Genomic DNA, 23,059 nt, shown 5'->3' on the forward strand with positions numbered 1-23,059 from the left:
GGCCTGGGCTCTGCAAGGGGCTGGAACAGGCTCTCTGGGGCAAGGTTTAGCCTGGTTTTGCTCTCTAAAGGCAGAAGTGGGGCCTGGGGAGCAGACACCAGGGTGGGGACCGAACAAGGCCAGTGCTGAAGCAAGTCAAGTGCTGTGAGGCCCAGGCTGGGGTTCGGGTCCTGGGGCCCTGGGGACAGGGTGCAGAAGGACAGGGGCTGTGGGGACACGACTCAGCCAAGCCCGGCACCCTCCAGGTGGGGAGGGACAGGAGGCCAAGGCCCCAGGCTTGGAACTGACCTTCAGGGCCCGCAGCAGCTGGTTGCAGCGCTCGATGCGGGCGATGTCGAAAAGCAAGTTGATGGCCCGTGAGGTGATCTCGGGCCGGTGCTCCGTGTAGGCCTCAATGGCATTCAGCACCTGCTCTTCGTTTTTGTCACCACTTACCTGCGGGTGGGACACGCTCAGAACAACCCAGAAGAGGCCAAGGGCTGGGATGCCAGATCCCAGCTCAGTCTCCAGCCCCAGAATCCAGCTCCTTCTCTCTCCCAAGGCTCCCTGGCCCAGCCCCATCCCACTTCCGCCGCTCACTTTGTAGGCCGGAATGTGCGTGAGGCGGCACAGAGAGTTCTCGAAGAGCCCGAGGAACTGCAGCGGCCTCTTCAGAGCCCGGAAAGGTATGATGCTGCTCTTGGAAGGCTCAATGCTGGGGAAAGAGGGTGACGATGTCAGTGGCTTGAGACCCAGGCCTGAGCTGGGCCTCCCCACTGCGGGGGTGAGGCATTTCCTTGCTTTGTTTTCTAGGCCCTCCAACCTCATCCCCTGCTCCTTTTGTTTTTAATGGTAGGGGACATAGGCACCACCTCCTGATGGAAGCGTGGCAAAGCCACATAGTAGGGGAACACGTAGGATGGGCAATGCAACCATCTTTAGAAACCACCTGCCATTCTAGTAAGGACATGGCACCTTCAGGTCTCACCAACAATCACAAAGGGATAAGCTCAACTGAATACCATTAAAGCAGGCTGGGGCCAGGGCTTAAGGGTGGCCAGTTATAGCTGGTAGGGTTTGGTCAAACTTCTCAACCAACCAACCCAGGAACCGACCTATGTCCAGCAATACTCCATAGGTGGCAGACACTGCCAGCCTCGCCTCTTCCCCCCAGGGCACTGTGCTCTGGTCAGGCTGAGCGTTGGGTAGTTCCCCTGTCGCTCCTCATGCTCTCTCACCTACTGGCCTTTGCAGGTGCTGTTCCCTCTGCTAGAACACCCTTCCTCTGGCAAAGGCAGAATGAGCTTTCAGGAAGGCCAGGATGCATCCCTCCTCCTCCTTCCTTCCTGATCCTCAGGCCACGCCGGGGCCCTGGATTGCCCCTACCATAGCCCTTGTAATGACTTGACTGTCCCCACCAGCTCACACAGACTCCGAGAGGGCAGGATCTGATTTGTTTCTTTATCTCTAGCACCCAGCACAGCACTTGGCAGAGGGGTACTTGGCAAATACTTTTTTTTTTTTTTTTTGAGACAAAGTCCCACTCTGTTGCCCAGGCTGGAGTGCAGTGGCACGATCTCAGCTCACTGCAGGCTCCGCCTCCCGGGTTCAAGCAATTCTCATACCTTAGCCTCCCAAGTAGCTGGGACTACAGGTGTCTGCCACCATGTCCAGCTAATTTTTGTATTTTTAGTAGAAATGGGGTTTCACCATGTTGGCCAGGCTGGTCTCTAACTCCTGGCCTCAAGTGATCCGCCCATCTTGACTTCCCAGAGTGCTGGGATTACAGGCGTGAGCCACTGCGCCAGCCTAAATGCCTGTTGAATGACACCCTACCAGTAGCCATGGAGGGTGGGGCCCCACCTGGTCTGCCCCGCTTCCTCTTCCATCTTGGAGATGCTGCAGTTCTCTAGGATCATGTGGCCAGAGATGTCCAGGGACATTAGGTTCCCCAGCTTCTGCACAAAGAGGCTCAGAACCTCCCGAGTCAGCTTGAACTTGTAGTAGCTGGAGAGGCGGTCTCGGGAGATGTCCAGGTGTCTGAAGATTGGGGTAGGGGGTGCAGGTCAGGAGCTGGGTGGGTACAGGGTGGGGCTGCCTTACAGACCCCGGCTCCTTTAATCTCTAGCAGGGGAGGGCCCATTCCTGTCACGACTTCTCCAGGGCATTCTGGGAAGAAACCCCGAACAGCCCCAATCCAGCTGAAATGCTAGGTTTAAGGAATGGGGCTGTGTCTTCATCCCCACCCTCTGCCTAGCCAAGGGCTCCTGAACCCTGAGGGCGTGACAACACCCACCTCTACTCCTCCCCACCTGCCCCCCAACTCCCACCCTGGTGAGCTCTGGGCCAGGAGCTCACCGCAGCTTGTGCAGCTGCACAATGACCCGGATGTGGTCGTCAGACAGGTCCATGTTGTAGAGGACGAGGGACACCAGGCTGTCTTTCCACTGGGTGAGGAAGGCGGCGTCGCTCGTCTGAATGCCTGAGAGGTCCAAGGCAGCCAGGGAGTTGAGCGGCCGCAGCAGGGACTCCACGGGGACCCAATCAAGCATGCGGCCCAAGTTGAGAAAGCGGAGGCGGCTGAAGCCCTCGAAGGTGAAATCCTTAACCAGCACCTGGCAGGTGGGGTTGACGAGGTACTCATCTTCACAGCCCCCTGGGTTCTCCTCCTCATAGAAAATGTTTGTACAGCCGAAGAGGCTCAAGGACACCAGGGTGTGGCTGAAGCTCCTCAGTGTCTGCAGGCTCTTGGCGGACAGCTTCTCGCAGTTAGTCAGGTACAGCTCCACCAGGTCCTGGGAGTGAGCACAGTTCCATCACCATCACCACCCCTGCCCCTTCCCCCCGCCCCAGGCCTTGCCCTGGGCTACAGGTGGGTTGGAAAGGGGGATGTACACAGGCACAGCGCGCACTGGCTGGGCTGGGGATGGCTAGACTGGAGGCGAGCAGCCTGGCCCCTGCTTGGTGTGGGCCCTCCTGGCGCTGTGGCGGGACAGGTCTCACCTGCTTGCGGATGGCCTCCAGGTCCTGGTCCTGCACCAGGTCCTCGCGGAGGTGGATCCGCGTGAGGCGGGTGCTGCGGGGGTCCGAGAAGAGGCTGAAGAAGCTCTCGTGTGGCTCGAAGTTACAGGCAGCGTTCACCAGCTCCACATACCTGGGAGAGAAGAAAGCCTGGCTCAGGGGAGGGCCACAGGGACTCTCAACCTTGCTTCAAAGCCAAGCCCTCCTCCCCCTGAAGCTTTCTTGGATCACCCCAAGTAGCAACCTCCTTCTCCTAAGAGTATTTGGTCAGATCCTGACTAAACTACCAGTAAGATTAAGGGTGCCCAGGAACCAGGAATCTAAAGGCAGCTCTCTGGGAGACCTTCTAGGTGATGCAGGCGCCATCTCTCCCCAGTGCACATGCCTGTCACACAGCCTCCAGGCACGCACACTGCAGGGGCAGCACCCCACTGGCATGGCCACTCTCGTCACCTTCTTTAAGCCCCTCTTGCGACCCTTTTAAACAGGCAAACTAAGCCAAGTAGTTCAGAGTTCCCAGCTGGGTACAGGACAAGCCCTTAATTAAGCCCTGTTGAGACATCAGCTCATGCAAGAATCCTGGTCCACTGGGAAATGTTTTGGATTCAAACGCTTTAAACTCTAAATCTTGGCTTGGCTGCTTCCTAACTGGGCAACTTCACACAAGTAAATGAACTTTCCCAGACCTCAGTTTCTTCATCTGTAAAGTGGATATAACGCTGGCCTGCAAAGTGTCCAACCTAGCGCCTGACCCACAGTAAATGCTCAGGACGTTATTACACGTCCACCTCTGTCCTCAGGCCCACACAGGCTTCTAGTTTCCTATGTAGCTGTCTAATAATTTCCCTTCTGGGAATCTATTTTTTTCTTTTTCTTTTCTTTCTTTTTTTTTTTTTTGGTAGAGACAAGGTCTCGCGATGTCACCCAGGCTGATCTTGAATTTCTGGTCTCAAGTGATCCTCCTGTCTTGGCTTCCCAAAATGCTGGAATTACAGGTGTGAGCCACCATGCCCGGCCACCATCTGGGCCTCTAGATTGAACTCCCAGCATTCAGTGACTGCATAGCATGCTTCTAGGAGCCCCTAGGAGTGGGGAGGCCCTCGGAAGGCCATTCAGATTTTCTGGATGATTCACTCCCTGGTCATGGATCCATTATTCTGGCACTGGCATGTGCATGCATATGTGGCCATGCTCACTGAATTCACAAGCACAGGTGTGTGCATGTGAATATACATACACATGTGGGGCAACACTTAATTCCTTTATATGCAGATTTTGACACAATCACATCTCTAAATGCACACATGCAGTTTCACACTCAGAAATAACCTGTGCTGCATAAGCTTACATGTGTACACACACCCATGCCTTCATGTGCACACCCCTCCACACACACACCAACACACATATACACCTTTACGGTTATGGATACACCACTATTCTCTTGCACCCATGAACATCCATGTGCACACACACACACCCTCACACATTCATCTCCATAACTACTTCCCACGTAGTGCACACACGGTCCCAATCTCTCTATACACATTCATGGGAAGACCCCTGCCCCTCCTCAGCCCTGGGTCTGCTCACTCATTGACGAGCCGGTCACAGATCTCGCTGGGCAAGAAGATGTCCGGATGTAGCCGCAGGGTCTCCTTGTCCAGCAGGTAGCCCAGGGTGCCATCCAGGTTGCGCAAGCAGAAGTCAGTACAGAGGGCCATCAGCGACTCAGGAGTGTCGGACGCCATGCTGGGGGCAGGCAGGTGGGCCACTCCAGGACAAGGGTCCCCAGGGGCAACAGTGATTCCTGAATACTCACAGGATCATTGGCAGAGCCACTGCCTGGGGAGTGGACAAGACGCCAAATGAGCCACACACAAGGGCTAGAACTATCAGTGGCCCCATGTCCACGCTCTGAGTAGGGAAACTGAGACCACACTCCAATTAGCAGCTTAGCAGGGCCAGGCCCAGGTCTCCTGACTCCTTCTTTCACCCGCCTCTGCTGTGCCACTATCTATGCACAATTTGACCTGCAAAGAACATGGAGCCTTGTCCAAGCACTTATTTGCCTGAGGGCAGACGTGTGTGCTGGGGACCCAGTGCTTGGGTGGGGATAATAGGGATTTTCACTCTTCTGCTTCTCACAGTCTGAACAGCTCCACTGGGGTGTTCCATGCTGTGCAGTACTCCTAACCTGTATACAGCTATGATTGATTGAGCACTTAGGCTGTGCCAGGGCTTAATAGACATATAGACATGATATCACTGAATCTCATGGTGTCTGATTAAAAATGAAGGCTCCTCACAAGAGCAATGAAAACATATGTCCACATAGAAAGTCAGACGTGGCCAAGCATGGTGGCTCACACCTGTAATCCCAGAATTTTGGGAGGCCGAGGTGGGCGGATCACAAGGTCAGGAGATGGAGACCATCCTGGCTAACACAGTGAAACCCCGTCTCTACTAAAAATACAGAAATTAGCCAGGCATGGTGGCGGGCGCCTGTAGTCCCAGCTACTCAGGAGGCTGAGGCAGAATAGTGTGAACCCGAGGCGGAGTGCAGTGAGCCGAGACCGTGCCACTCCACTCCAGCCTGGGCGACAGAGTGAGACTCCGTCTCAAAAAAAGAAACTCAGATGTGACCATTCATAGGAACGTTATTTGTAAGAGCCAAAAAGTGGAAACAACCCAAATGTCCTTCAGCTGATGAACGGATCAACGAAATGTTACATATTCATACAGTGGAATATTATTCAGTCATAAAAAGTAGTGATCCATGCTATAATGTTGGACCTTGAAAACATTATGTTGAGTGAAAGAAATCAGTTTAAAAAAAAAGTCACATACTGTATGATTCCTCTGATGGAAAAGTCCAGTGACAATAGGCAAATCTATAGAGACAGAAGTAGGTTTGTGGTTGGGAAATAGGAGAGTAACTGCCAGTGGGTATGGAGTTTCTTTTTGGGGTGATGAAAATGGTCTAAAATTGACAGTGGTCATGGGTGCACTCTATGAATATACTAAAAATCATGGAATTATATACTTTATATGGGTGAATTGTGTGACATGTGAATTATATCTCAGTAAAACTGTTAATTAAAAAAGTGAAGCCTCCTACTAGCTTCATGACTTTAGCACAGCTAAAGATTTCCTAACTAGGACTCAAGAGGTGCTAACCAGGAGGTAGAAAATTATAAACTTATCTACACTGAAGCAAAGAAACTTCTGTTCATGCAGCCACAAAAATTAACTTGAGATAGATGATAGATATAAATGTGAAAGTTAAAACAATAAGGTTTCTAGAAGAAAACACAGGAGTATATCTTTATGACTTTAGGAACATGAAGAGAAGGAAATTGATAAATCGGCCTCAAAATTAAAAACTCTGTTCATCAGAAGATACCACACAGAGCCTGGGTGCAGTGGCTCACGCCTGTAATCCCAGCACTTTGAGAGCCAGAGGTGGGCAAATTGCTTGAGCCCAGGAGTTCAAGACCAGCCTGGGCAACATGGCGAAACCCTGTCTCTACAAAAAATACAAAAAAAAATTAGCTGGGCATGGTGGCATGTGCCTGTAGTCCCAGCTACGTGGGAGGCTGAGGTGGGAGGATCACCTGAGCCCAAGAGGTTGAGGCTGCAGTGAGCTGTGATTACACCAGTGCGCTCTAGCCTGGGCGACAAAGCCAGACCCTGTCTCAAAAAAAAAAAAAAAAAAAAAAGAGCAAAAGATTTGAACAGGCATTTCATAAAGGAAGACAGTGAAACACACAATAAACATGTGAAAAGCACTCAGCTTCTTTACTATTAGGGAAATGCACAGTAAAATCACAATGAGATGCCATTTTCCACACGCCCACTGGCTCAACTGAACACAACAGCAACAACAACATGGGCAATACCTGGCATTGGGGAAGACAGAGAACAGTGGGAATCTCCCACAGGGCTGGTGGCAGGGCAAATTGGTGTGAACTGGGAATATACTGGGAACAGTGTTTAACACTATTCACTATTTACTAAAGCTGAACATACATACGTTCAACATTTAGCAATTTGACTCCTAGGTATATACGCAACAGAAATGCATAAGTAAATGTGCACCAAAAGATCTACACCAGAATTCTCGCAGCAGCACTATTTGTAATGGCCAACACTAGAAAAGAACCTATATGTCCACTAGCATTGGAATGGATAATTATGGTATATTCATCTACTAAATACTGCATGGCAATGAGAAGGCACAAACTCCTGTTAACAGCTTGGATAACGCTTACAATGTTTTTATTTTTTTTAATTTTTGGTTTAGTTTTTTTTTTTTTTTTTTGAGATAGAGGCTTGCTCTGTTGCTCAGGCTGGAGTGCAGTGGCATGATCTCGGCTCACTGCAACCTCTGCCTCCTGGGTTCAAGCGATTCTCCTGCCTCAGCCTCCCGAATACCTGGGATTACAAGCATGTGCCATCACGCCGGGCTAATTTTTGTATTTTTTTCTTTTAGTAGAGACAGCATTACCCATGTTGGCCAGGCTGGTCTCGAACTCCTGACCTCAGGTGATCTGCTCGCCTCGGCCTCCCAAAGTGCTGGGATTACAGGTGTGGGCCACTGTGCCTGGCCTTAATTTTTAATTTTTGAGACAGAATCTCATTACCTGGGCTGGAGTGCAGTGGTGTGATCTTGGCTCACTGCACCCTCTATTTCCCAGGCTCAAGCGATCCTCCCACCTTACCCTCCTGAGTACCTGAGACTACAGGCATGCATCACTAATTTTTCTGGTTTTTTTTTTGTAGAGACAAGATCTTGCTATGTTGTCCAGGCTGGTCTCAAACTCTTGTGCTCAAGCAATCTGCTTACCCCAGCCTCCCAAAGTGCTGGGATTACAGGCATGAGCCACTGCGCCTGGCCAACTCTTACTGCGTCTAATGAGAGGAGTCAGACACAAAAGGATCTATACTGTGTCACTCCACTAAGTTCAAAAGCAGGGGAATCTCATCTGTGGTGGGAGAAGTGAGGACTGTGGTTACCTGGGGAGGTGATTGGAAGGGAGTTTCTGGGTGCTGAGGAGCTTCTAGTCTCCTTGATCAGAGTACTGGGTATCCAGGCTGTTCACTGGGTGAATCTTCACTGACCTGTGTATCATGATGTATGTACTTTTTCAAGTGAATTTTTTTTTTTTTTGAGACTGAGTCTTGCTCTGTCACCAGGCTGGAGTGCAGTGGCGCAATCTCGGCTCACTGCAACCTCTGCCTCCCGGGTTCAAGTCATTCTCCTGCCTCAGCCTCCCAAGTAGCTGGGATTACAGGCATGGGCCACTGCGCCCAGCCAGTGAATATTGGTTTTTTTTTGATACAGAGTCTAATCCTGTCATCTAGGCTGGGGTGCAGTGGCATGATCTCAGCTCACTGCAACCTCCGCCTCTCGGGTTCAAGCGGTTCTCCTGCCTCAGCCTCTGGAGTAGCTGGGATTACAGGTGCCTGCCACCACACCCAGCTAATTTTTTTTTTTTATATTTTTGGTAGAGATGGGGTTTCATCATGTTGGTCAGGCTGGTCTCGAACTCCTTACCTCAGGTGATCTGCCCACCTTTGCCTCCCAAAGTGCTGGGATTACAGACGTGAGCCACTGCGCCTGGCTTGAATATTGTAATTGAATAGAAAGTTAAGAAAATGGCGGCCGGGTGTGGTGGCTCACGCCTGTAATCCCAGCACTTTGGGAGGCCAAGGAGGGCAGATCACGAGGTCAGGAAATCGAGACCATCCTGGCTAACACGGTGAAACCCCGTCTCTACTAAAAAATACCACAAAATGGCCAGGCGCGGTGGCTCACGCCTGTAATCCCAGCCCTTTGGGAGGCCAAGATGGGCGGATCACGAGGTCAGGAGATCGAGACCATCCTGGCTAACATGGTGAAAATCTGTCTCTACTAAAAATACAAAAAAATTAGCTGGGCGTGGTGGCAGGCACCTGTAGTCCCAGCTACTTGGGAGGCTGAGGCAGGAGAATGGCGTGAACCTGGGAGGCAGAGCTTGCAGTGAGCCAAGATCACGCCACTGCACTCCAGCCTGGGTGACAGAGTGAGACTCCGTTTCAAAAACAAAACAAAAATTAGCCAGGTGTGGTGGCAGGCACCTGTAGTCCCAGCTACTAGGGAGGCTGAGGCAGGAGAATGGTGTGAACCCAGGAGGCGGAGCTTGCAGTGAGCCAAGATGGCACCACTGCACTCCAGTCTGGGCAACACAGTGAGGCTCCGTCTCAAAAAAAAAAAAAAAAAATTATTCAGACTCTATATTCAGATTTTGTGCATCTTTCCTTATGTATGTATTTTTTTGTTTGTTTGGTTGGTTGGTTGTTTTTTTCCGAGACAGAGTCTCATACTGTTGCCCAGGCTGGAGTGTGGTGGTATGATCACGGCTCACCGCAACCTTGACCTCCTGGGCTCAAGCGATCCTCCCACCTCAGCCTGTTGAGTAGCTGGGACCACAGGCATGTGCCACCACGCCCAGTAAATTTTTTAATTTTTAGTAAAGACAGGGTCTTTCTGTGTTGCCCGGATTGGTCCCAAACTCCTGGGCTCAAGCAATCCTCCCATCTTGGCCTCCCAAAATGCTGGGATTGCAGGTGTGAGCCACTGTGCCTGGTCTCTCATGTATGTTATACTTCATAAAAGTTTTTTTTTTTTTTTTTTGGAGACGGAGTCTCATTCTGTCACCCAGGCTGGAGTGCAGTGGTGCGATCTCAGCTCACCGCAACCTCTGCCTCCCAGGTTCAAGTGATTCTCCTGCCCCAGCCTCCTGAGTAGCTGGGACTACAGGTGTGTGCCACCATGCCCGGCTAATATTTTGTATTTTTGGTAGAGATGGGGTTTAACCGTGTTAGCCAGGATGGTCTCGATCTCCTGACCTTGTGATCCACCCACCTCGGCCTCCCAAAGTGCTGGGATTACAGGCGTGAGCCACTGCACCCAGCCCCAAAAGTTTTTTTTTAAGTGCAGGCTCTGTGGTCAGATAGATCTATGTTTTGACCCAGTTGTACAATTCACTGTAAAATTACTTAACCTCTCCATTGAGGCCAACATGGTGAAACCCCGTCTCCACCAAAATACAAAAAAATTAGCTGGGTGTTGTGGTGCACACCTGTAATCCCAGCTACTCAAGAGGCTGAGGGAGGAGAATCACTTGAACCTGGGAGGCGGAGGTTGCAGCGAGCCAAGATTGCACCACTGCATTCCAGCCTGGCGACACAGCGAGACTCCGTTTAAAAAAAAAAAAAAAGTTACTTAACCTCTCCAGACCTCAGTTTCCTCATCTGGAAAATGAGGATAATAGGCCGGGCGCAGTGGCTCACACCTGTAATCCCAGCACTTTGGGAGGCCGAGGCAGGTGGATCATGAGGTCAGGAGATCGAGACCATCCTGCCTAACACAGTGAAACCCCGTCTCTACTAAAAATACAAAAAATTAGCCGGGTGTGGTGGTGGGCACCTATAGTCCCAGCTGCTCCAGAGGCTGAGGCAGGAGAATGGTGTGAACCTGGAGGTGGAGCTTGCAGTGAGCCGAGATCAAGCCACTGCACTCCAGCCTGGGCGACAGAGCGACTCTGTCTCAAAAAAAAAAAAAAAGGTGGGGGGAATAATTATCTCTACTTCGCAGGGCTGTGGTAGTAAATGAGATAATGTTGGGAAAATGCTTAGTCCCAGCCCAACAGACTAAGTACACAACATAGTGGTTATGACCCCACCTTTTTTTTTTTTTTTTTTTCAGTCTTGCTCTGTCACCCAGGCTGGAGTGCAGTGGCACCATCTCGGCTCACTGCAACCTCTGCTTTCCAGGTTCAAGTTATTCTCTTGCCTCAGCTTCCTGAGTACCTGGGACTACAGGCGCCTGCTCCTACACCCAGCTAATTTTTGTATTTTTAGTAGAGACGGGGTTTTGCTATGTAGCCAGGCTGGTCTCGAACTCCTGAGCTCAGGTGATCCACCTGCCTCGGCCTCCCAAAATGGTGGAATTACAGGCATGAGCCACCGTGTCCAGCTCTATGACCCCATCTTTTTTTTTTTTTTTTGAGACAGAGTCTCGCTCTGTCGCCCAGGCTGGAGTGCAGTGGTGCGATCTCAGCTCACTGCAAGCTCTGCCTCCCAGGTTCACGCCATTCTCCTGCCTCAGCCTCCCAAGTAGCTGGGACTACAGGCGCCTGCCACCACGCTTGGCTAATTTTTTGTATTTTCAGTAGAGACAGGGTTTCACCATGTTAGCCAGGATGGTCTCGAACTCCTGACCTCGTGAGCCGCCCACCTCAGCCTCCCAAAGTGTTGGGATTACAGGCGTGAGCCACCGCGCCCGGCTGACCCCATCTTGTAGAGGAGGAAACTCAAGGTCAAACAGAGGGAGCTGTGTAAACTAGGACTGGAACCTGGTCTCGTGGAATTCCTCACAACATCTCTTAGAGCAAGCTTGTACAACCTGTGGTCCATGGGCTGCATGTGGCCCAGGACAGCTTTGAATGCAGCCCAACACAAATTTGTAAACTTTCTTAAAACATTATGAGATTTATGGACTTTTTTTTTTTTTTTTTAGATCATCTGCTATTGTTAGTGTTGGTGTATTTTACGTGTGGCCCAAGACAGTTATTTTTCCGGTGTGGCCCAGGGAAGCTAAAAGATTGGACACCCCTGTCTTAGAGGGTTCTGGAGTTCTGGGGCCCAGCATTGTCCCAGCTTCTGGGAACCTCCCTCTGTGTCCATTTGTAAACCTTTCAGACTGCTCAGGAAATCCAGTGGGAAGCCACAGGGCACATTGGGCTTTGGAGTCAGCCAGTTCTGAGTTCAACGGCGGCACCACTGTCCACTGGGGACTGTGCATGGATGGGCTGTGGATTCAGGCAGGGATAGCTCACATTTCAGCCTTGCTGCTCACAAGCAGACAAACTTGGGCAAGTGTCTCCACCTCTTTGTGCCTCAGTCACTTTTCCTCTAAAATAGAAGCAGCACAATACCTCATCCCCAGCACGGTGTGAAGATTCCACGGAATAATATCAAAAGGGCTTAGAATGGTGTCTGGCACGTAGTCATTGCTCAATAAAGACAACTATTATTATTGTTGTTGTTATAATCATTACCTTCTCCTACCTCATCTGCTCTGGCTCCTAGCTCCAGGCCTGTGCTCCCCAGCCTGGGTCTCCCACAACAAGGCTCATTGTATCAGCTGTCCCACTGGCAGCATGACACCTTCGAGGCAAGGCACAAAAGCCAGGATGCCTGGGCCCCGGGCATAGCCTTCCTTTGCCTTCATTTGCTTCCAGATCTTCAAGAGCCCAGCAGCCTCTCCTGCCTGGGAAACTGGAACCAGAGGGAGCACTGCTGGCAGAGAGTCCCCACTCTTGGAAAGCAACTCTTTTCAAGCCCGCTGGAATTACAGCCAGCTTTCTGGCCTACTTGGTCCCCAATGCCCCCCTACTCCAGCCAGCCTGGCCTCATCATTCACTGTCCTGGCAAAAGGCCCTCGGCACAGGTCACCTTCAGACCTTTGCCCAGTCTGTTCTCTTTCAACCAGGACCATCCAAATTCAACTAATTACTGCACTTTCTACTTTAAATACTGCCTTCTCCCCTCCCCTACCCAAATACAATCTATGTCCTTCCTCCAGGAAGTATCTCCTGGCCACTCCAGCCCACATGATCTTTGAACTCTCCTTTCACGTAGCTGATACCTATGGTCCCAGTGTCAAAGTTACTTCCTCTGGGAAGCCATCCTTGACCCACCAGGGTGTGCCTGCTGAGTCCCCACACAGGCCCGATCTACCACAGCAACGAACACTTGGTACTGATATGGCTTTGATCATTCAGTGTCCTTGATGGATGGCCAGGTCCACGAGGGCAAACCCAGGCTGTCTTGTCTGGTATCACATCCATGGCTTTGATCATTCAGTGTCCTTGATGGATGGCCAGGTCCATGAGGGCAAACCCAGGCTGTCTTGTCTGGTATCACATCCCTGGACCTGCTCACTCAGTCCCTGCTGAGCACTGGGGGTCCTTGGTGAGCGAGCTGGACGAGGTCCTTGACCACATGGAGCGTACTTACTCCGGAGGGAGACAGATCCGCCTACAGGGCCCACAAGCGCCCATCGTGTAACTGGGACCAGTGTCTTGCAGGAGAAGGGGCCTGGGGTTCTGGGTGCCCAATCAGGGGACTTGCCCTGGACTGGGGAGTCAGAGCAGGTGTCCTTAGAAGTGACATTTCAGGCCAGGTGTGGTGGCTCACACCTGTAATCCCAAAACTTTGGGAGACTGAGGTAGGTGGATCACCTGAGGTCAGGAGTTCGAGACCAGCCTGGCCAACATGGTGAAACCCCGTCTCTACTAAAAATACAAAAATTAGCCAGGCGTGGTGGTGCATGCCTGTAATCCCAGCTACTCGGGAGGCTGAGGCAGGAGAATTGCTTGAACCCGGGAGGCAGAGGTTGCAGTGAGCCAAGATCACACCATTGCACTCCAGCCTGGGCAATAAGAGCAAAACTCCGTCAAAAAAAAAAAAAAAAAGAAGTGACATTTCAGCTGGGACCCAAAAGATGAGTCCTAGTTAACTCTGGTGGAGGGGAGAGAAGGGGAAGGCACTTCAGAAGGAAGCAAATAAGTATCTAAGCTGCAAGGAGAGGGGGTGCATGGGACGTTGGCACTACAGGCCCAGGTCCATGACTATTTGCTAAATGAACAAAGGAAGCACTGAACACTCAGTGTGGGGCCTGCCACAAGGTGAGGTTTCAACAAAGGCCTGTGGAAGGAATGACGAAGTACTCGCCAGCAGAGGTCTGCACGAGGCCTGGGAGGTACGCTCTCGCATTCTCCCTGCTTGCTGCACTCAGGACACTGCTGGGCGCCCAGTGGCTGCAAATGATGCTCCTCGGCTCGGAGGCTCTGAATGAGGGAGAGCCACTGGCATTTTGCCTTTTCTGCAGGTCTGAGCCCAGTTACCTAGGCAGCTGCTCTGCCCTTACCATGCTCCCCAAGTGGAAGAAACACCACCAAAGCCCCCAAAACATAAGCCAGGTAGATGGCGCCATCCGCTAGCCTCCCCTTAGCAGTGTTGACCTTGCCACTGGAATAAGCTGGAAGAGGGCTGGAATAAGCTGGAAGAGGGCTGGAATAAGCTGGAAGAGGAAGGAGCCATCTTACATCCTGGCACGGAGACTGAAGGGCCCCGGGGCTACCATGCCCTGAGCCCCATCCAGCTGCGGGCCTGGCACCTGCCAGAGGCAGCCATCTCTACCTACTCCACTCCTTAGGGATTGTCATTCTCAGGGCAGGCACAGGCCATCTGGAATAGCAGCAACTGAGGACAGAGGGAGCTCTGGTTATGACGGACCACCACACTGGGAGAACTCTGTGTCTTTCTCCATCCCTTTTCTTGCATGTTCTCTAATACTAGATCTATCATGAACATACGACATCCTGGGGAATGAGGGAAGTGGGAGAGAAGAGAGAGAAAAACAGCAGACACCGCGGCACCATGTCCATGTTGGCTGCTCCCAGATGTGGTCCTAAGCTCCTTACAGGCTTTACTCCCTCGAGTCTCTTACTTAACCGACAAAACATTTCCTAATACCCTGTACTTGCAACTAATTAATCATTTACATAACAATTTGTCTACTGACCCCCTCCCACTGCCTGTGAGCTCTGGGAGGACAGAAGCTGTATGCTTGCTTGCATGCCTGCATCCATACACACGTACACACACACACACACACGTGCACGAGCGTGCATGCACCTGTATCCTTGGTGTCTGACTTCGCTGCCCAACTTATGCCTGGCGTTTAACAGAACAAAGGTTTGCCGTGGCTGGAATTACCTTACTCTAGTACTACAAGATTGTTACCCCATTTTCTGATGAAGATACTGATGCATACACAACTAAGCAGAAGCTTGCCTGAGATCACAAAACGGATGAGAGTGGGATGTAAACCTAAAGCAGACCCCCGCTTCTCACCAAATATTTGGTCTTCAGTCCATCCATCCAAACAATGGGAGGGAAAGAGAAACTGAAGTTCAGAGGAGGGAGCATGGGATCCCACCAGTGTCCTGATACCCAGGGGACAGAGAGGTTGGGGGAGCCAGAAGCTCTGAGCCTTGGAGCAGTACTCACCCTGTGAAATATTAACCTAGGAGCTGGGGGGAAAACCCAAACAAATGCCCTATTTACAGAGGCTAGACGCTTTCCAGGAGGCAGCAGATCAAGGGCCAGAGACTGGGGGTGTGAGGGGAGTCACAGCAAGTGTGGGGATCTCCAGGCGGTCAGGAAACAGGTGAAAACCAGATGCCACCTGGCTCTGAAAAGTCTGCAGAGATTAAATCTATGAGTTGGGTTATGTCAGAAAGATGCAGACACACAATGAGTGGAGAGTGTGCCTCACAGCTAGGAGGCTGCTGGTGATGCTGGAGACAGAGAGGCCTTGAGGAGGCTGCATTCGGCTAGTAATCAGACTGGCTGGGTTCTATTCTTGTAACCAAATGTATTAATGATCCTACCCATACTGAATACCAAGTATATACCAAGAATTCTGGCTGGGCGCGGAGGCTCACGCCTCTAATCCCAGCACTTTGGGAGGCCGACGTGGGCGGATCACGAGGTGAAGAGATCGAGACCATCCTGGCCAACATGGTGAAACCCTGTCTCTACTAAAAATACAAAAATTAGCAGGGCATGGTAGCGGGCGCCTATAGTCCCAGCTACTCAGGAGGCTGAGGCAGGAGAATTGCTTGAACCTGGGAGGTGGAGGTTCCAGTGAGCCAAGATTGCACCACTGTACTCCAGCCTGGCAACAGCGAGATTCCATCTCAAAAAAAAAAAAAAAAAAAAAAAAAAAAAAAAGAACTCTGTTAAGTATTTTATATGTGTGAATTAATTGAATTCTCTCAACACCCAACAAGGCAGGAGTTACCATCTACAACTTACAGAAAAGGCAGCTGGAAGGAAGGGGCTATGGCTATGCAATTTGCCACAGACTATGGGTCTGAACAGACAGATATGTACACAGGTAGTTCATTAGTTCAAGACGCAGTGTGTCAGGCTGGGCACAGTGGCCTACGCCTGTAATCCCAGCACTTTGGGAGGCCAAGGCAGGTGGGTCACCTGAGGTCAGGAGTTCGAGCCCAGCCTGGCCAACATGGTGAACTCCATCTCTATTAAAAATACAAAAATTAGCCAGGCATGGTGGCGGATGCCTGTAATCCCAGCTACTCAGGAGGCTGAAGCAGGAGAATTGCTTGAACCTAGGAGGCAGAGGTTGCAGTGAGCCAAGATTGCACCACTGCACTCCTGCCTGGGTAACAGAGCGAGATTCCGTCTCAAAAAAAAAAAAGACCCAGTGTGTCCAGCTTTCCATGCAGTTCGCATCAAAGCCACAGAAAACTTATTTATTTATTTATTTATTTTTCTTTCTTTTTTTTTTTTGGGATGGAGTTTTGCTCTTGTTGCCCAAGCTAGAGTGCAGTGGCACAATCTCAGCTCACTGCAGCCTCTGCCTCCTGTTCAAGCAATTCTCCTGCCTCAGCCAACCAAGTAGCTGGGATTACAGGTGCCCGCCACCATGCCTGGCTAATTTTTGTATTTTTAGTAGAGACAGGGTTTTGCCATGTTGGCCAGGCTGGTCTCGAACTCCTGACCTCAGGTGATCCACCTGCCTCGGCCTCCCAAAGTGCTGGGATTACAGGCGTAAGCCACTGTGGTCGGCCTATTTATTTACTTTTCTTTCAAGAGACAGGGTCTCACTCTGTCACCCAGGCTGGAGTGCAGTGGTACGATCTCAGCTCGCTGCAACCTCCGCCTCTCGCGTTCAAGCAATCTCCCACCTCAGCCTCTGGAGTAGCTATGACTACAGGTGTATACCAACAGACCCGGTTAATTTTTTTTATTTTTTGTAGAGATGAGATCTCACCATGTTGCCCAGGCTTGTTTCAAACTCCTGGGCTCAAGCGATACGCCCACCTTGGCCTCCCAAAGTGCTGAGATTACAGGCGTGAGCCGCCGCACCCGGCTGCCACAGATAACATTTTATCAATATGATAACACATTATCATTTTGTTTCCCAGATAAGGAAACAATGGTTGAAAGATGCGCAATGAGTTGGTCCTCTGGTAAGTGCCTGACCCTAAGGTTCGAGCCCCTTGCCATTATGCTATGGGGAGGGACCATTTCTCCAACCTCAGCTTTCCCTTCTGTTCCACGAGCCTCCGCCGCTTCCTTACAACTCAGGCACTGAGCTCACATGATCCAGTACTGCTGGTAACCACTCTGTGGGCATATGTCATTTTTTGGCCACAGCATTGAAAGCTTCCTGAGGGCAGGGACCCTATGTGATTCCTGGGGTCTCCATTACAGAGTACGTGAGTGGCTCGATGCCGGTGACAGAGCCTCAACTCCACAAGATCCCCAGCCAATGTTTTCCAGCCTCAATATTTATCAAGGTCCTTACCTGTCAGCATGTTGCGAGTGGCACACGCTGTGTTGCGCGTGTTGCGAACAGGGTTGCTGAGGAGATGCCATGAAAGGATGGCAGGAAGGTGGTAACCAATAATTATGAAGAGTGATGTTCCTGAGAATAATGCTTCAAGAGACCCTTCTGCATCTCTGAAGCTGGAAAATCAGTTTCAGCGATTGCGCCAGATATAAGACAGTGGTCCACAAATAGATAACCAGACAGCGGTCTCTGTACTCACCTCTCAGGAATCCAGAACAGATGAGGTACTGAAGCCAAGCAAAAAAACCAGAGTGCCAAGAGCAGTCTTCCAACTAGTGGGCCCCCAAAACGTGTCTGCATAATCCTGGTGGTACTAATGATAATACCTTTGTAGACAGCTTCAGAACACACCTAATTCTTTCACAACCTGTGTCTCATTTCATCCTCCCAACAGCCTTTAGAGTTGGTCGGAGGCAAGGGAAGGCCATTATTCTTAATCTACAGATAGGAAAACTGAGGCCCAGAGAGGGGATGGAACCTGCCTAACTCACACAGCAAGCCAGCAGCAGAGCTGGGATTTGAACCAGGTCACCAGCCTAGGGTTCTACCCACAACAGCCTACCCCAATATGCTGGCTCTCAGCTCCTAAGTGCTCTGACCTTTCATTTTCAAATCCTCTGGCCCAGTTGCCCTGCTCAGCCTGTGTCCCAGGCCTGAGGATATAGTCCGGGCTTGGGGTGTAAGGAGGGAGATCAACTGTGGTTCTGCTTCCTATAAAGCAGGCTGGAAAGTCTCAGCCTGTGCCGGGCACTTCCGGATCACCAGCCTCTACCCGTAGATCAGCCAAGCACACTCCAACCACATATCTAGGCCCAGCATACACTGCCCCTCCCCACCTGTCTCCAAGTCACATTCATTTCAACACCCTCATTTTGCCTATTTTACGTGGTAGAATGGAAATTTGCTGGGCTCATTTTAATTTTTGTTTTAGAGATAGGGTTTCCCTATGTTCTCCAGACTGGTCTCAAACTCCTGGCCTCAAGTGATCCTCCCAAAGCACTGGAAGTGCCGGGCTCTTTTTTAAAAGTCCCCATCACCCTCCGCTGCTGTCAAAAAAGCCAGGACCAAGCTAATGTCCTCCCTGCAGAATATTAACTCAGTTACCTCTGAGGGGTGTCAAGAAGTTTCTATCTTGCCTTCCCCAATATTTTCTCAAATCCTACTAGCTGATGGAGGCAGATAGAGCTGGTGACACTACCAGCTAGTGCTAAAACGAACGGCTCTGAGGCAGACATACATGCCCACATTCCTCATCATCACATCATCCTCATCAGCGTGACCGCTATGTATTGAGCACTTTGTGTGAAATACTGCATTAAGCACTTCAGCCCATGATTTTATTTAATCCAACAGCCCTATTTTCTTTTCTTTTCTTTCTTTTTTTTGAGATGGAGTTTCGCTCCAGTCGCCCAGGCTGGAGTGCTGCAGTGGCGTGATCTCAGCTCACTTCAACCTCCACCTCCCAGGTTCAAGTGATTCTCCTGCCTCAGCCTCTCCAGTAGCTGGGATTACAGGCATGTGTCACCACACCCGGCTAATTTTTGTATTTTTAGTAGAGATGGGGTTTCACCATGTTGCCCAGGCTGGTCTCGAACTCCTGACCTCAGGTGATCCACCTGCCTCCCAAAGTGCTGGGATTACAGGTGTGAGCCACCATGCCCAGCCTGCCGTATTTTCCAGATGAGAAGATTGAGGTGGAAAAAGGTCCCATGCCCACATTCTTACAACCAGGAAGCAGAGGCATAACTTAACTTGATTTAATCACAGTTCTCTGTGACCATGATTCTTTGTATTTATTCCATCAATGGTCATTACGAAGATGGAAGAAGGGTACTTACAACCGAAGCCCCAAGCACAATGGCCATTTGTCATCTAAAACAAATCCATATTTTCTCCAACCACCAGACACTTCAACAAGTACAGTTCTGAAAGGGTGTCCCATTAGACACCCTGTGACCCTGTATCACAAGGACAGCCCCTGATGTCTTCCCCACAATTATCTGGTCCCCACTGTTCTCTGACTTTCTTGCCAACCACTCTTCCCCTTCTTCAACCTGCTCCAATCCCCCATCCTCCCGCTGTTTCTTTCTCTTTTTTTGAGACAGAGTCTCACTCTTGCCACCCAGGCTGGAGTGCAATGGGCACAATCTCAGCTCACTGCAACCTCCACCTCCCAGGTTCAAACGATTCTCCTGCCTCAGCCTCCTGAGTAGCTTGGATTACAGACATGAGCCACCACAGCCAGCTAATTTTTTTTTTTGGTACTTTTAGTAGAGATGGGGTTTCACCATGTTGGCCAGGCTGGTCTTGAACTCCTGACCTCAGGTGATCTGGCTGCCTCAGCTTCCCAAAGTGCTGGGATTACAAGCGTGAGCCCTTGTGCTGTTTCTTCAAATCACCAGGCATATGACCACAGGACCTTTGCATTTGCCACGGAATGCTCTGCCACAAGAGAGCTACCTGGCTTGCTCCCTCACTTATCTCTGCTCAAAGGTCACCTTACTAGAGACCTTCCCTGAACACCCTCTATAAAATGACAACTCCCAACTCCCTCCCCATGGTCCTTCCTTCTTTTTCTCCAAAGCATTTATTACCTCCTTACATATCATGTTTATTATTTGCTGAATGAACAAATGAACGAAAGTAGCGAGGCCCTTCACCCCTGGCCACCACTTTCTGCTCTAAGTATAGCCTCCCATGACCCTTTTCAAAGCTATGCTTTCATGCTCATCCTAACCAGTTTGAAGTCTGAAGAGAAACATTCTGTGAAAGATCATATATGGAAGGATTTTCCCAAGACATCAGACATTCCATTACCCTCCCCTTTAAAAATCAAATGCACTAGCCGAGCGCGGTGGTTCATGCCTGTATTTCCAGCACTTTTGAAGGCTGGAGGGGGTGGATCACTTGAGCCCAGGAGTTCGAGACCAGCTTGGGTAACATAGTGAGACCCCATCTCTATTTTAAAAAAAATAAAGGAAGAAAAGAAAAACAAAACAAAACGAATGGACTGACAAACACAGGCAAAGACTGGAAATCTTGGGCTCTTTCGGTCAAAGAGCAGCCAAGACAAGTTCCACCCACAGAGCTACAGTGGCCAGCACAGTCAGTTTCACTGTCAACTCACCTGTCGGGCTCCCTTGGCCCTCCGGTTGCAACCTCACCCTGTTGGATTTCCCTATACTTTCTGTCATCCCTTTTGGGAGCTGATCCAGAATCCAAGCCGTCCTTGAGCTTCTAAGCACTTCTCTGGGGGAACTTAAGCTCATCCAACAGGTAGGAGGGGCAGAGGGTGGCCCTTTCAGCCCTACACGGATCCCCCATTTTGTAGGGGCAAACGACAGAGCGTCATTTTCTTTCTAGAGGAAGGGAGCTCAGTTTTAAAGACCCGATTCTCACACCTGGCGGCAGGGATAGAGAAAGGAACCCTCCCACCACTGGCAGAGATGGACCTCAGAGAGTGGTTGCAGCGGCGATGCTTAGGCCCCGTAGGCAGGAGGCGAAGGAGGAGGACGCAGGTACGTCCCTTGGCCCGGGGTCCGGGACCTACCCTGGATGGGGCTGCCCTCAGCGTCGGGAAGCGGACGTGATGCTTCGCAGGCGAGGAGGAGCAGAGAATGCAGCCCGGGAGAATCCGGGGCCAGAGCACCTCAGGAGGTTGGGGATCTCGTCAGGCTAGAGCCGGGGTCCAGGGCAGACAGGGGTCGGCGGGGCGGAGCTTGGGATCCCGGGGACGGGAGCTCCGGGAGGGAGGGGGTCGCGACAGGCACCCCGTGGCGGTTACCTTGCCCTTAGGGCTGCCGGCGGGGCTGAGGCTCCTGGGCCCGGCTCCTCCCCCGATCCGGCTCCTACGGCTCGGAGCCTGCAGCCGCCGCCGCCTCCGCTGTCAACAAACCTGGGGCGCGTCACTTCCGGGGCCGCCCCTTAGCAACAGCGAACGGGTTCCCCCGACCCATCCCGCGGCTAACGCGGGCGGCGGCGGCAGAAGGTTCCGGGGACCGGCGGGCGGCTCCTCTCCCGGGCCCGGCACATTACGCCAGTGGATGAGGCCGCGGGATGCGCCCCCAGGCCACCCGAGAGAACGCGTCATTCAGGGCTCTCCCTGGCCTCCGAGAGGCCTGTTCGTGGGACCCCAGGATGGGTGCCCGCCCTAGCGCTGCGGTTCACCTGAGCCCAACACTGCTGAAGGGCAGGACTGACTCTGGGCGCCAGCCCCCTCCATCCAGCGCCCTATTGAACATGTGTTGCATTCTCCACGGGTGGCTCACACTCGCGTGTTCACCCGCAGTCATCACCGTCCCCCAAAAGGTGCTCCTAACCTCCATCTAGGGCATGCGCCACCAGCAACCGAGCTTCCAAATGGGAAATTGGGAGGCGACCTCGGCCCCTACATTTTCCTGGGCCCCTCGTCCAGTCTCCAAGTCCTAAGGATCCTGTCAAACCAGTTTCTTCTGGCCGAGCACAGTGGAGCACGCCTGTAATCCCAGCACTTTGGGAGGCCGAGGCACGCGGATCACCTGAGGTCAGGAGTTCGAGACCAGCCTGGCCAACATGGTGAAACGCCGTCTTTACTAAAAATACAAAAATTAGCCGAGCGTGGTGGTGCGCGCCTGTAATCCCAGCTACTCAGGAGACTGAAGCAGGAGAATCGTTTGAACCCAGGAGGCAGAGCTTGCAGTAAGCTGAGATCGCACCACTGCACTCCAGCCTGGGCGACAGAGGAAGACTTCATCTCAAAACACCATCATTTCTTCTCTGGATTTTTTTTTTTTTCCAGAGACGGGATTTCTCTCTTGTTGCCCAGGCTGGAGGGCAATGGCCCTCAGCTCACTGCAAACTCCCTGGGTTCAAGCAATCCTCCTGCCTCAGCCTCCAAGTAGCTGGGATTACAGGTGCCTACTATCACGTCTGGCTAATTTTTGTATTTTTAGTAGAGACGGGGTTTCGCCATGTTGGGCAGGCTGGTCTCAAACTCTTGACCTCAGGTGATGCGCCCACTTCAGCCTCCCAAAGTGCTGGGATTACAGGCGTGAGCTACCACACCCTGCCTAGATGCTCCTTTCTTGAGGAACCCTTTCTTGACAGGTGCCTCACCTCCATTCCAAGAACTGATTTTGTGGATTTCTTTCTTCTTGCATAGTACCTTTTAATCTTTGACCAGTTACAACTATGTTCGTACAGTCTTGAATCCTTTAAAAAGCTGTTGGGCTTGGCGCAGTGACTCACAACCTATAATCTCAGCAGATGGGGTTGTCAAGGCTGAGGCTTGAGCCCAGGAGTTGGAGATCAGCCTGGGCAACATAGGGAGACCCCATTTCTATAAAAATTAGCGGGGCATGGTGGTGCGCATCTGTAGTCCCAGCTACTCCAGAGGCTGAGGTTGGAGGATTGCTTGAGCCCAGGAGGTGGAGGTACGGTTTTATGCTCCCTAAGATAGACATAATCAGAGAGACAATAACAAATGTTGACAAGGATATGGCTAGATAGGAACTCTCATATTAATACATTGCTTGGGCCAGGCGCGGTGGCTCAAGCCGGTTATATCAGCACTTTGGGAGG

At 51.3% G+C, this 23,059-nt stretch overlaps 1 protein-coding gene across 4 annotated transcripts in view; it reads right to left on the reverse strand.

The window, feature by feature from the left end:
* ZER1 (zyg-11 related cell cycle regulator) overlaps window positions 1-21,413 on the reverse strand; it is a 41,046-nt gene extending 19,633 nt beyond the window's left edge. For 2 of the 4 annotated variants that reach the window (XM_030817963.1, XM_030817958.1), the window contains exons 1-7: window positions 21,051-21,404; window positions 4,594-4,845; window positions 2,983-3,133; window positions 2,338-2,774; window positions 1,843-2,019; window positions 580-694; window positions 289-435 (exon numbers count right to left, since the gene is read on the reverse strand). In XM_030817963.1, coding sequence (XP_030673823.1) covers window positions 289-435; window positions 580-694; window positions 1,843-2,019; window positions 2,338-2,774; window positions 2,983-3,133; window positions 4,594-4,751 — 1,185 coding nt within the window. In that variant the 5' untranslated portion in view covers window positions 4,752-4,845; window positions 21,051-21,404. Of the gene's footprint in view, window positions 1-288; window positions 436-579; window positions 695-1,842; window positions 2,020-2,337; window positions 2,775-2,982; window positions 3,134-4,593; window positions 5,385-21,050 lie in introns of those variants that run through there. The other 2 variants (XM_030817959.1, XM_030817960.1) reach the window with 2 other exon arrangements.
* Between the last annotated feature and the right edge of the window lie 1,646 nt (window positions 21,414-23,059).

The sequence above is a fragment of the Nomascus leucogenys genome, chromosome 8 (assembly GCF_006542625.1).
Source record: "Nomascus leucogenys isolate Asia chromosome 8, Asia_NLE_v1, whole genome shotgun sequence".
NCBI classification, from domain to species: Eukaryota; Metazoa; Chordata; class Mammalia; order Primates; family Hylobatidae; genus Nomascus; species Nomascus leucogenys.